This window comes from Bombina bombina, chromosome 5 (assembly GCF_027579735.1).
Source record: "Bombina bombina isolate aBomBom1 chromosome 5, aBomBom1.pri, whole genome shotgun sequence".
NCBI classification, from domain to species: Eukaryota; Metazoa; Chordata; class Amphibia; order Anura; family Bombinatoridae; genus Bombina; species Bombina bombina.
In genome coordinates, this window is record NC_069503.1 from 803254442 (window position 1) to 803269566 (window position 15125).

Here is a 15125-nt window from a genome sequence, read left to right on the forward strand (position 1 = left end):
TTCTGTCAAAAGGAACGAAAACGGTTAGAAGCTTTAAATTTACCCTTAGGTCTTTTATCCTGAGGCAAAAAAACTCCCTTCCCCCCAGTGACAGTTGAAATAATCGAATCCAACTGAGAACCAAATAACTTATTGCCTTGGAAAGAAAGAGATCGCAATCTGGACTTAGATGTCATATCAGCATTCCAAGATTTAAGCCATAAAGCTCTTCTAGCTAAAATAGCTAGAGACATAGATTTAACATCAAATTTGATGATATCAAAAATGGCATCACAAATAAAATGATTAGCATGTTGAAACAAGCGAACAATGCTAGACAAATCAGAATCCAATTCTTGTTGCATTAAATTTTCCAACCAAAAAGTTGATGCAGCTGCAACATCAGCCAATGAAATTGCAGGCCTGAGAATATGACCTGAATATAAATAGGCTTTCCTTAGATAAGATTCAAGTTTCCTATCTAAAGGATCTTTAAAAGAAGTACTATCTTCCATAGGAATAGTAGTACTTTAGCAAGAGTAGAGATAGCCCCATCAACTTTGGGGATCTTTTCCCAAAACTCCAGTCTAACTGCTGGCAAAGGATACAATTTTTTAAACCTTGAAGAAGGAATAAAAGAAGTACCAGGCCTATTCCATTCCTTAGAAATCATATCAGAAATAGCATCAGGAACTGGAAAAATCTCTGGAGTAACCACAGGAGGTTTATAAACAGAATTTAAACGTTTGCTAGTTTTAATATCAAGAGGACTAGTTTCCTCCATATCCAATGTAATCAAGACTTCTTTTAACAAGGAACGAATATACTATAGTTTAAATAAATAAGTAGATTTGTCTGTCAATATCTGAGGCAGGATCTTCTGAACCAGATAGATCCTCATCAGAGAAGGATAATTCAGTGTGTTGTTGGTCATTTGAAATTTCATCAACTTTATGATAAGTTTTAAAAGACATTATACGTTTATTAGACAACGGGATGGCAGACAAACCCTTCTGAATAGAATCAGCAATAAAAAAAAAAATTAAAGAATAGCAACAGGCAATGTACTATTACTGATGGACACATTATCTGCATGTAAAAGTTTATCAGGACAACTATTACAAACCACAGCTGGAGATATAACCTCCACAAGTTTACAACAAATGCACTTAGCTTTGGTAGAACTGTTATCAGGCAGCAGCGTTCCAACAGTGATTTCTGAGACAGGATCAGATTGAGACATCTTGCAAATGTAAGAGAAAAAAAAAACCATATAAAGCAAAATTATCAATTTCCTTATATGGCAGTTTCAGGAATGGGAAAAAAAGAAATTTATGCTTACCTGATAAATTTATTTCTTCTACGATATGACGAGTCCACGGATTTCATCCTTACTTGTGGGATATTAACCTCCTGCCAGCAGGAATTGGCAAAGAGCACCACAGCAGAGCTGTATATATAGCTCCTCCCTTCCCTCCACCTCCAGTCATTCGACCGAAGTTAGATAGAGAAAGGAAAAGCCAAAGATGCAGAGGTGACTGAAGTTTAACTAAAATATAATATATACCTGTCTTAAAAATGACAGGGTGGGCCGTGGACTCGTCATATCGTAGAAGAAATACATTTATCAGGTAAGCATTTCCTTTTCTTTTACAAGATATGACGAGTCCACGGATTTCATCCTTACTTGTGGGATACAATACCAAAGCTACAGGACTCGGATGAAAGGGAGGGACAAGACAGGGACCTAAATGGAAGGCACCAATGCTTGAAGAACCTTTCTCCCAAAACCAGCCTCAGAAGAAGCAAAAGTATCAAATTTGGAAAATTTGGAAAAAGTGTGAAGAGACGACAAGTTGCAGCCTTGCAAATCTGTTCAAACGAAGAATTGTTTTTAAATGCCCATGAGGAAGCCACAACCCTAGTAGAATGAGCCGTAATTCTTTCAGGAGGCTGCTGTCCAGCAGTCTCATACGCCAGACGGATGATACTCTTCAGCAAAAAAGAACGAAAGGTAGCCGTAGCTTTCTGACCCCTACACTTTCCAGAAAAAACAATAAATAATGAAGATGATTGACGGAAATCCTTAGTCGCCTGCAAGTAAAACTTCAGGGAACGGACCACGTCCAAGTTATGCAACATACGCTCCTTCTTAGGAGGGTTAGGACATAATGAAGGAACAACAATTTCCTGATTGATATTCTTATTAGAAACAACCTTAGGAAGGAAACCAGGTTTGGTACGTAAAACCACCTTATCAGAATGGAAGATAAGATAAGGCGAATCACACTATAAAGCAGATAGCTCAGAAACTCTTCGAGCCGAAGAGATAGCAACTAAGAACAAAACTTTCCAAGATAAAATCTTAATATCTATGGAATGCATGGGTTCAAACGGAATCCCTTGAAGAACATTAAGAACTAAATTCAAACTCCAGGGTGGAGCAATTGGTCTAAACACAGGCTTAATTCTGGTTAGAGCCTGACAAAAATACTGAACGTCTGGAACATCTGCCAAACGTTTGTGTAGCAGAATTGACAAAGCAGAGATCTGTCCCTTTAAGGAACTTGCTGATAACCCTTTCTCCAATCCTTCTTGGAGAAAAGACAGAATCCTGGGAATCCTAACTTTACTCCACGAGTAGCCCTTGGATTCACACCAATAAAGATATTTACGCCATATCTTATGATAGATATTTCTAGTGACAGGCTTACTTGCCTGAATCAAAGTATCAATGACCGAATCGGAGAACTGCCGCTTAGATAAAATCAAGCATTCAATCTCCAAGCAGTCCGTTGCAGAGAAACTAGATTTGGGTGTTGGAAGGGTCCTTGAATGAGAAGGTCCTACCTCAATGGAAGCTTCCACGGCGGCAGAGAGGACATTTCCACTAGATCGGCATACCAAGTCCTGCGAGGCCACGCAGGTGCGATTAGAATTACTGAAGCCCTCTCCTGTTTGATCCGAACAATCACCCGGGGCAGGAGAGTAAACGGAGGAAACACATATGCTAGGTTGAACGACCAAGGCACTGCCAAGGCATCCATCAGTTTGGCCTGAGGATCCCTTGACCTGGATCCGTATCTTGGAAGCTTGGCATTCTGACAAGATGCCATCAGATCCAACTCCGGTCTGCCACATCTGAGGATCAGAGTGGAAAAGACCGCCGGATGGAGTTCCCACTCCCCCGGATGAAACGTCTGTCTGCTTAAAAAGTCCGCTTCCCAGTTGTCCACTCCTGGGATGTAGATTGCTGACAGATAACAAGAGTGAGCCTCCGCCCACCGAATTATCTTGGATACTTCTGTCATCGCTAAGGAACTCCTTGTTCCTTCCTGATGATTGATGTAAGCCACCGTCGTGATGTTGTCCGACTGAAAGCGAATGAATTTGGCCGAAGCCAACTGAGGCCACTCCTGAAGCGCATTGAATATTGCTCTCAATTCAAGAATATTGATTGAAAGAAGTGACTCCAACTGAGTCCACACACCCTGAGCCTTCAGGGAATTCCAGACCGCACCCCAACCTAGAAGGCTGGCGTCCGCCGTCACTATTACCCATGAGGGTCTGCGGAAGCACGTCCCTTGAGACAGATGATCCTGAGACAACCACCAAAGAAGAGAGTCTGTCTCCTGATCCAGATCTATCTGAGGAGACAAATTTGCTTAATCTCCATTCCACTGACTGAGCATGCTCAGCTGTAATGGTCGGAGATGAAAATGAGCAAACGGAATGATGTCCATTACCGCCACCATCAATCCAATTACCTCCATGCACTGAGCCACTGAAGGCCGAGGATTGGATTGAAGGGCTCGGCATATGTTCAGAATCTTTAACTTTCTGACTTCTGTCAAGAAAATTTTCATGGATATGGAATCTATTAACGTTCCCAGGAAGGGAACCCTTGTCTGTGGAATTAACTCTTTTCTAGATTCACCTTCCACCCGTGAATCCTCAGAAAGGACAGAACCATGTCTGTATGAGACGTTGTCAGATGGCGCCACTGCAATGCCCCGCGGTCTTAGAACAGCCAGAAGGGACCCTAGAGCCTTCGTGAAGATCCTGGGTGCTGTGGCCAACCCGAAGGGAAGAGCCACAAACTGAAAAAGTTTGTCCAGGAAGGCAAACCATAGGAACTGATGATGATCCCTGTGGATAGGAATATGAAGGTATGCATCCTTCAAGTCCACGGTAGTCATATATTGACCCTCCTGGACCAATGGCAGAATTGTTCGAATAGTCTCCATTTTGAAGGAAGGGACTCTGAGAAACTTGTTTAGACTCTTTAGATCTAAAATGGGTCGAAACGTGCCCTCTTTTTTGGGGACCACGAAAAGATTTGAGTAAAAACCCTGTCCCTGTTCCAGTCTTGGAATGGGACGAATTACCCCATAGTAGATAGATCTTTTACACAACGTAAGAACGCTTTTCTTTTTGTCTGGTCTGCAGACAATCGTGAAAGAAGAAACCTCCCCCTTGGGAGAGAACCTTTGAATTCCAGCCGATACCCTTGGGACACGATTTCCAGTGTCCAAGAATCTTGAACATCTCTTACCCAAGCCTGGGCAAAGAGAGAGAAAGTCTGCCCCCTACTAGATGCGGTCCCGGATCGGGGACCGCCACTTCATGCTGTCTTGGTAGCAGTAGCGGGCCTCTTGGGTTGTTTACCCTTGTTCCAAGCTCGGTTGGGTCTCCAGACGGACTTGGCCTGAGCAAAATTCCCTTCCTGCTTGGCGGAAGAAGAGGAGATTCCTTTAACGTTCCGAAAGGAATGAAAATTATTTTGTTTACCCCTCAGTTTAGCAGTTCTATCCTGATGTAGGAGATGACCCTTACCTCCCGTAATGTCAGAAATGATCTCTTTCAAGTCAGGCCCGAATAGGGTTTTCCCTTTGAAAGGAATAGCCAAAAGCTTTGACTTAGATGACACATCAGCAGACCAAGATTTTAACCATAACGCTCTATGTGCTAAAATAGCAGATCCGGCATTCTTAACCACCAACTTGGCAATCTGAAAGGCGGCATCTGTAATAAAAGAATTAGCCAGCTTAAGAGCCTTAATTCTATCTAAAATATCCTCTAAAAGGAGTCTCAGTCTTAAGAGACTCCTGTAAAGCATCAAACCAGAAGGCCGCCGCAGTGGTAACTGGTACAATGCAGGCCGTTGGTTGTAAAAGGAAACCCTGATGAATAAACATTTTCTTTAGAAGACCCTCCAATTTCTTATCCATAAGGTCTTTAAAAGCACAACTGTCCTCAATAGGAATAGTTGTACGCTTAGCCAGGGTAGATATAGCTCCTTCCACCTTAGGGACTGTTTGCCAAGAGTCCTGAACAGTGTCAGATATGGGATTTCTCTGGTGGTACCCCAATAGAGTCACAATCATCCAGAGTCGCTAAAACCTCCCGAACAGGCGGAGGTGTTCAAGCTTAAATCTAAATGACGTGACGTCCAAGTCCGTCTGAGGTAACACACTTCCCGAATCGGAAAGTTCCCCCTCAGACAGAAGTTCCCTGACCCCCAATTCAGATCCCTGTGAGGGTACATCGGAAATAGCTAACAAAGCATCAGCGGACTCAGTATTCACATTGACTTCTGTCCTACTGCGTTTGCCCTGTAACACTGGCAACTTAAATACCTCTGTAAGGGTAGCTGACTTAACTGTAGCCATATCCTGCAGAGTAAATGAAGTAGACGCGGTTGAAGAACCAGGCGTCGCTTGGGTGGGCGTTAAAGGTTGTGACGCTTGGGGAGAAGTTAGCGGTATACCCTGATTCTCCTCAGACTGATAATCATCCTTAGACACATTTTCTTTACATAAAATTTGTGCTTTACATTGTAAGGCCCTCTCAAGTACACGAGGAACAAAAAACCAGAGGGGGTTCCACAGTGGCATCTAAACACACATAGCAAGGAGTTTCCTCCTCAGTGTCAGACATGTTAAACAAACTAGCAATATTAATAATAGTCGTACTTTGCTTAAAATATTGTATGCAAAAATGTTAATGCAAAAAAACTGTACTGCGCCTTTAAATTTTAAAAGCGCAACTATTTTTCTGATATCTGCAAAAACGTGTTTGGAACAGAAAAAATTATTTTAAAGTGCCTAAAATAGTATTGCATCCACTTGCTGAGATATGCAAGAAAACAATATATATCGATTATAACAGTAATTTATTTATTATCTTAATTTGGCCCCTGCACCACGCCACAGCTCTGCTGTGGTGCCTACCTGCCCCTGTAATACACTTACTGTAGCCTGATAAGCTTGAAAAACCCTTCGAAGGCCGAGACAACTTAGGCCCCACCGGAGCCCCAGCCTCTGCTTGCTATGCGATCCAGATGATACTGCGCGTCTGAGCAAGCGAAAATAGGCCCTGCCCACCGTGGGCGTAACTCTAATCATGACTAAGACCCGCATGGGTCGCAAGTAAAAACAAACATGTCGACTTGTAAAAATAAATAAAGCCATGTGCCCTCTTGTATACACTGAAACATCGTAACACTGCACTCTGTCATGCCAGTGATAAAGATAACAGCCCATAAGCAAACCGCAACTCCCAGCGCCCAGCCCTTGAATAAGCCTCAAAGATATATTTACATACATTGGCAAATAATATAAAGGGATTCCAGGTGCACCATTTACTTTCATATAGTGCATACTGCTTACCCTTCCCCATATAGGTAAAAATGTCAGCCTGTTCTGATGCATCAAGTCTCCCCAGAAACAAAAGACTAAACATACCTCAATGCTGCTTATAGCATGACACCGTTATCCCCACTGAAGATTTCTCTTACACTACCTTCAGCTGCGCTGTGGGAACCATCATGGATCTTAGATAATGTTTGCTAAGATCATCAACATCAGGGCAGAAAATAAGAGGTCTCCACTCCTCTTGGGAAGCAACAGACTGACGATTTCCCCCTGAGAAAAATAGTACTCACTGGCACCATTTTAAAATAAAAAAACTTCTTGATTGAAGAATCTAAACTAACACCTCACTTTACCTCTTCCTATTACTAACAGAGGCAAAGAGAATGACTGGGGGTGGAGGGATGGGATGAGCTATATATACAGCTCTGCTGTGGTGCTCTTTGCCACTTCCTGCTGGCAGGAGGTTAATATCCCACAAGTAAGGATGAAATCCGTGGACTCGTCATATCATGTAGAAGAAAAATGCAAACAGCATAGTCCTCTGATCGAGAAAAAAGGCAAGAGGCATATAGGAATGGGGCTTTAAATAATGAAAATACTTGGCGCCAAGAATGATGCACAACACAAACAGAAAATAAATTTTGGCGCTAACAACATCTGGAAATGACACACTCGTGTCATTGAAGACGCAACCTTGTGAAAGGACTCGGCATCAACTAAGACGCCGGAAGTGACGAATTTGCGTCATCGAACATAACTTCACGTCAAAAAATCTTGCGCCAAAAATGACACAATAAACTTTAGCATTTTGCGCCCTTGCGAGCCTAATTCTGCCAGCGAATTTGAAAATGACAGTCAATTGAAAAAAAGACTATACCCCAGGTAAGAAATACATTTTCCTAAAAAATGCATTTCCCAGATATGAAACTGACAGTCTGCAAAAGGAAATATACTGAAAACCTGAATCATGGCAAATATAAGTACAATACATATATTTAAAACTTTATATAAATACATAAAGCGCCAAACCATAGCTGAGAGTGTCTTAAGTAATGAAAACATACTTACCAAAAGACACCCATCTAAATATAGCAGATAACCAAACCAGTACTGAAACAGTATCAGTAGAGGTAATGGAATATGAGAGTATATCGTCGATCTGAAAAGGGAGGTAGGAGATGAATCTCTACGACCGATAACAGAGAACCTATGAAATAGATTCCCGTGAGGAAAACAATTGCATTCAATAGGTGATACTCTCTTCACATCCCTCTGACATTCACTGTACTCTGAGAGGAATCGGGCTTCAAAATGCTGAGAAGCGCATATCAAAGTAGAAATCTTAGCACAAACTTACTTCACCACCTCCATAGGAGGCAAAGTTTGTAAAACTGAATTGTGGGTGTGGTGAGGGGTGTATTTATAGGCATTTTGAGGTTTGGGAAACTTTGCCCCTCCTGGTAGGATTGTATATCCCATACGTCACTAGCTCATGGACACTTGCCAATTACATGAAAGAAAATTGATTACTAAGGATTTTTTATATAGTTTTAAACTTGGTGGCATTGAGGGCATTTATGGCATTTTTGTTAATTGATACTCAAAATAGAACTGTGTCAGTACCAATGAATAAATGTCTCCTGACAACTCTAGTAGATAGCTGAGCTAGTATGTACCTATATACAATTTAGATTAATTTTAGAGTTTTCAGGGAAACATACCATAGAAGAGAAATATACCATAAAACAAAAATGATTAGTTCTACAACAACGTGTAAATCGTACAACAAAACAAATGGACAGTAAACACCTTTAAAAGGAATCAAAATAAAACTTCCATGATTCAGATAGAGCATACAATTTTAAGGAACTTTCTAATTTACTCCTTTTATCAATTTTCTTTGTATTCTTGATATCTTTAGTTGAAAAAACATTAATGTAAGCATAGGAGCCGGTCCATTTTTGGTTCAGCACCTGGGTAGCACTTTCTGATTGGTTTCTAAATGTAGCCACCAATCAAGCAAGCGCTACCCAGGTTCTGAACCAAAATGGGCCGGCTAAGCGTACAATAAAATAATGATACCAAGAGAACTTAGAAAAATTAATAGGAGTAAATTAGAAAGTTGCATGCTCTATCTGAATCATTAAAGTTTAATTTTGACTAGACTATTACATTTTTAAATATATAATTAAACATTTTATATTACCAAAGTAAAAAAAAAAAATCACACTTTGAAATATATATTTAATTTATTTTGCCCCCATTTTCCTGAAAATTGTAGGGCTTCAAATTTGTGTTAAAAAATAGAAGTGCATAATTCAAAATTAGCACTGCTATATTTCCTAGTGTCTCTGGTTGCACTCTCCATCAACCCCTTTATAAAACTTTTCCTAATTGGTCTCAGCAGAGAAGGAATCATAGGTCACATTTATCTATTCACAAATTAAACTAATATTATTAAACATTACATCTGTATATCACTCGGTTTAATATTTGTTCTAATACATCATCATCAGTTGGCATGGGCAAATATAGTATGGCCGCAGGCAGAAGCACACAGCTATTTTCAGCATAGATTTATTTGTGTAATAGTGCAACATGCAAATATCTGTATAAATCGAAATATTTGTGCGTTGCACAAATCCAAAGCCAAAAATGAATGCAGCAGCCTGTGTCAATATTCGGCATTTGTTTACTTAACTAACTAGTATATTTGCCCATGCCTAAACTTTATTTTTTTTAAATTAACATTTAACACTAATCACCTAACAACTGTTAGACTAGAAAAAAAGCATAATTTTATTACTGAAGAAACAATGCTTTCATACCTTTCTCATTTCCAGCTGGAAAACCTATTGAAGTGTACTGGCTATGGACTGTTCTCTCTTTTGGTACATTCTCAGATGAGCCTGGTTTTATTGGTGGAGTATTGGCATTGCTCAACCCAGTAAAGAAATCCATGTCTTCACTGTGGGGGGGGAATAAAACTTTTTTCCATATTATCATCATCTTGAGTGTTACACACACAAAAACAGTTTTATAATCATAATCTCTATACATCTAAAATTGAAAATTGCAATCAAAAAGACAACACATCATAAAAAGCACATTTAATAAAAATGTAATTGGTTATACAAATCAGTTGATCTTACTGTCCTAGTGTAAATCATTTAACATTATATTAAGACGTATGGGTGTATAAGGACGACTTACTAGTCTTCATATACCGAGCTCAGAATATTTTTTGTTTAGGAGTCCAACATAGTATATTAAATAACTTACTTATTAAAGCTCTGTACATATTTTCCCTTCTCTCCAGATCGCCTATGAATAGATGCACTTGGTAATATAGCACAATTTTCCAGATAGGATGCCTGGGTATCAAGACATCTAAAGAACAACACAAAACAAAAAGTTAATCGGAGAGCAAAATCCCAAAGCAAACCAAAACGTCACTAACAGGAAAAAATGCAAATGGAGACTTAAAGCAATAAAAAATTAAGCTATTAGAGATCTGATAAAAGCATAAATCTTTGTAATTATTATGATTCACTTTTACCAATGAGCATGCTGTATCTAAAAAATGGAATATTCTTTGTATAGCAATCAACGACAAAAGGATGCTTTTTGAAATATTACAAAGTTTAAAAAAAAAATTATTACATATTGAATCAACCTGGCAAAACATAATTGTTTAGATTACAAGTGGAGTGTTAATTTATCGCACGCCCACAAATGGACAAACTTGCCCGTTTGCAAGTGCGCAATAATGAACCAGTCATTACATGTGGCTCATTATTGCTACTGCGATCTTGTGGTAGCAATTAGTGCTCTGAAAAATAAATATAAACATTATATATATTGTTTTACCTCATTACTGAACTGTGACTGACATAAACTGGTTATGCTTTATTGAACATTGCACCAAGATTTGTGCACTTATTACTTTCACTGCTGGGGACTCACATCTTTGAATGGACTGAGCATATATATATCTCAAAAAACGAAACTTGATCCTGTGGTCCGTTAAAGATAAAAAGTCAAGCTATGATTACGGCATCCAGCCGAAACATGTCAGCTTGAGTACGCAGTGCTCAGTGTTTTGCTGCTTTGGACCCCTCCAGGGATTTTAAGATTTGTATTAATAAAATTGACTTTTTATCTTTAACTGACCACAGGATCAAGTTTCGTTTTTTGCTTTGTATGCTAAGCCAGGATCCTGGGTCAGGGAGCTCGGCACCTTTTTCTCTTAAGAATTTGGAATGTAGGAGTAGTGTTTACTCTACAGAACGGCAGCTGACACAGCTCAGGATTCCGATGTGGGGATTGGTTGACAGCCCAACACGTGTAAGGAAGGACGGCTCCACATCATAGACGTGTCTGTGGACATACGGCGCACACTGGATCGAGTGAGGTGAATAAACATGGAGAGACAGGAAGATTTGTGAACAGCTGGATGAGCCACGCTAAATTGTGAGTTGTAGGCAGCCACAGGCTGTTTGAGGCACGGTCCTCAGAACTTATACATTGTCTTTGTATAGCTCTTTTCTGGCAATCATACCCCGTCTTTGACTAATAACAGTGGACACTTTCATCCCATTTGAACACTTACCTTACATTAAGGAGGACGCTCTCCTATGAGAATTTGGAACACATTCCAAGAGAATAAAGCTTACAGTACTTTTACAAGATTTTATTGCTTATGGTATACTAAACAGCAACCCCCTTTTCTTTTATATATATATATATATATATATATATACACACACACATATACATATATATATATATATATATATATATATATATACACACACATATACATATATATATATATATATATATATATATATATATATATATATATATATATATATATATATATATATATATATATATATATATATATATATATATATACATACACACATATACACACACACAGTGTAAGCCATCATATAGAAGGGTAAAAAATCTTAGGGATCATATAGTAAAAGCTGATATAGGTACAACTAAAATGTCTGATGTAAATTATTTAACTACCCCTAATAAAGGCTGTTACCCCTGCTTACACTGTGCTCAATGCAATTCAGTTATAAAAGGGAAATATTTAGCACAAAATGACAAAAGAAAGCAATATACAATCAATGGGTTATATACATGCCAAACTAATTATGCAATCTACCTACTTAAATGCCCATGTGGCCTTTGTTACATTGGCGAGACCACCCAAGCCGCCAGGGATAGGTTTAGTCAACATAAAGCATCCATTAAATCAAAAGATATGTCACTTCCAGTATCTGCACATTTTACAAATATGGGTCATACAGTAAGCCAGCTTCGCTTTCAAGTAATTGACCATATCCCCCCATCATAGAAGAGCGGGTAATAGGGAACTAAAATTAAAACAGAAAGAAGTATGGTGGATTAAACGTCTGAACACACTACATCCATATGGTCTGAATAGAGATTATGATTTGTATTTGTTTTTATAATGGTTTTAAATGATGGAATATATTCTGGTACCACTAGAGGTCACTGTGTTGTTGAAATTTACAAACCTGGGTCCGAAACGTCGCTTTTTATTGGTTGCTAAACCTGTAATAAAGATTTTTTACCTTTAAAAGAAGATTGTGTACTGTGGTGCTGTTACCTTGTTTTCTACATGATATAGATATATATATATATATATATATATATATATATATATATATATATATATATATATATATATATATATATATATATATATATATATATATATATATATATATATATATAACATAATTTATGTAAGAACTTACCTGATAAATTCATTTCTTTCATATTAACAAGAGTCCATGAGCTAGTGACGTATGGGATATACATTCCTACCAGGAGGGGCAAAGTTTCCCAAACCTTAAAATGCCTATAAATACACCCCTCACCACACCCACAAATCAGTTTAACGAATAGCCAAGAAGTGGGGTGATAAGAAAAAAAAAAGTGCGAAGCATAAAAAATAAGGAATTGGAATAATTGTGCTTTATACAAAAAAATCATAACCACCACAAAAAAGGGTGGGCCTCATGGACTCTTGTTAATATGAAAGAAATGAATTTATCAGGTAAGTTCTTACATAAATTATGTTTTCTTTCATGTAATTAACAAGAGTCCATGAGCTAGTGACGTATGGGATAATGACTACCCAAGATGTGGATCTTTCCACACAAGAGTCACTAGAGAGGGAGGGATAAAATAAAGACAGCCAATTCCTGCTGAAAATAATCCACACCCAAAATAAAGTTTAACAAAAAACATAAGCAGAAGATTCAAACTGAAACCGCTGCCTGAAGAACTTTTCTACCAAAAACTGCTTCAGAAGAAGAAAAGACATCAAAATGGTAGAATTTAGTAAAAGTATGCAAAGAGGACCAAGTTGCTGCTTTGCAGATCTGGTCAACTGAAGCTTCATTCCTAAACGCCCAGGAAGTAGATACTGACCTAGTAGAATGAGCTGTAATTCTCTGAGGCGGAATTTTACCCGACTCAACATAGGCAAGATGAATTAAAGATTTCAACCAAGATGCCAAAGAAATGGCAGAAGCTTTCTGGCCTTTCCTAGAACCGGAAAAGATAACAAATAGACTAGAAGTCTTACGGAAAGATTTCGTAGCTTCAACATAATATTTCAAAGCTCTAACAACATCCAAAGAATGCAACGATTTCTCCTTAGAATTCTTAGGATTAGGACATAATGAAGGAACCACAATTTCTCTACTAATGTTGTTGAAATTCACAACTTTAGGTAAAAATTCAAAAGAAGTTCGCAACACCGCCTTATCCTGATGAAAAATCAGAAAAGGAGACTCACAAGAAAGAGCAGATAATTCAGAAACTCTTCTAGCAGAAGAGATGGCCAAAAGGAACAAAACTTTCCAAGAAAGTAATTTAATGTCCAATGAATGCATAGGTTCAAACGGAGGAGCTTGAAGAGCTCCCAGAACCAAATTCAAACTCCAAGGAGGAGAAATTGACTTAATGACAGGTTTTATACGAACCAAAGCTTGTACAAAACAATGAATATCAGGAAGAATAGCAAGCTTTCTGTGAAAAAGAACAGAAAGAGCGGAGATTTGTCCTTTCAAAGAACTTGCGGACAAACCCTTATCTAAACCATCCTGAAGAAACTGTAAAATTCTCGGTATTCTAAAAGAATGCCAAGAAAAATGATGAGAAAGACACCAAGAAATATAAGTCTTCCAGACTCTATAATATATCTCTCGAGATACAGATTTACGAGCCTGTAACATAGTATTAATCACGGAGTCAGAGAAACCTCTTTGACCAAGAATCAAGCGTTCAATCTCCATACCTTTAAATTTAAGGATTTCAGATCCGGATGGAAAAAAGGACCTTGCGACAGAAGGTCTGGTCTTAACGGAAGAGTCCATGGTTGGCAAGATGCCATCCGGACAAGATCCGCATACCAAAACCTGTGAGGCCATGCCGGAGCTATTAGCAGAACAAACGAGCATTCCCTCAGAATCTTGGAGATTACTCTTGGAAGAAGAACTAGAGGCGGAAAGATATAGGCAGGATGATACTTCCAAGGAAGTGATAATGCATCCACTGCCTCCGCCTGAGGATCCCGGGATCTGGACAGATACCTGGGAAGTTTTTTGTTTAGATGAGAGGCCATCAGATCTATCTCTGGGAGCCCCCACATTTGAACAATCTGAAGAAATACCCCTGGGTGAAGAGACCATTCGCCCGGATGCAACGTTTGGCGACTGAGATAATCCGCTTCCCAATTGTCTACACCTGGGATATGGACCGCAGAGATTAGACAGGAGCTGGAATCCGCCCAAACCAAAATTCGAGATACTTCTTTCATAGCCAGAGGACTGTGAGTCCCTCCTTGATGATTGATGTATGCCACAGTTGTGACATTGTCTGTCTGAAAACAAATGAACGATTCTCTCTTCAGAAGAGGCCAAAACTGAAGAGCTCTGAAAATTGCACGGAGTTCCAAGATATTGATCGGTAATCTCACCTCCTGAGATTCCCAAACTCCTTGTGCCGTCAGAGATCCCCACACAGCTCCCCAACCTGTGAGACTTGCATCTGTTGAAATTACAGTCCAGGTCGGAAGAACAAAAGAAGCCCCCTGAACTAAACGATGGTGATCTGTCCACCACGTTAGAGAGTGTCGAACAATCGGTTTTAAAGATATTAATTGATATATCTTCGTGTAATCCCTGCACCATTGGTTCAGCATACAGAGCTGAAGAGGTCGCATGTGAAAACGAGCAAAGGGAATCGCGTCCGATGCAGCAGTCATAAGACCTAGAATTTCCATGCATAAGGCTACCGAAGGGAATGATTGAGACTGAAGGTTTCGACAAGCTGTAATCAATTTTAGACGTCTCTTGTCTGTTAAAGACAGAGTCATGGACACTGAATCTATCTGGAAACCCAGAAAGGTTACCCTTGTTTGAGGAATCAAAG

General features: G+C 39.0%; 1 protein-coding gene across 1 annotated transcript in view; it reads right to left on the reverse strand.

Annotated features, from left to right (window-relative positions):
- The window catches only part of CEP192 (centrosomal protein 192), a 1162204-nt gene that overhangs the window by 1106657 nt on the left and 40422 nt on the right, over nt 1-15125 (reverse strand). The window contains exons 3-4 of the mRNA XM_053715857.1: nt 9918-10025; nt 9464-9603 (exon numbers count right to left, since the gene is read on the reverse strand). Coding sequence (XP_053571832.1) covers nt 9464-9603; nt 9918-10025 — 248 coding nt within the window. The remainder of the gene's footprint in view (nt 1-9463; nt 9604-9917; nt 10026-15125) is intronic.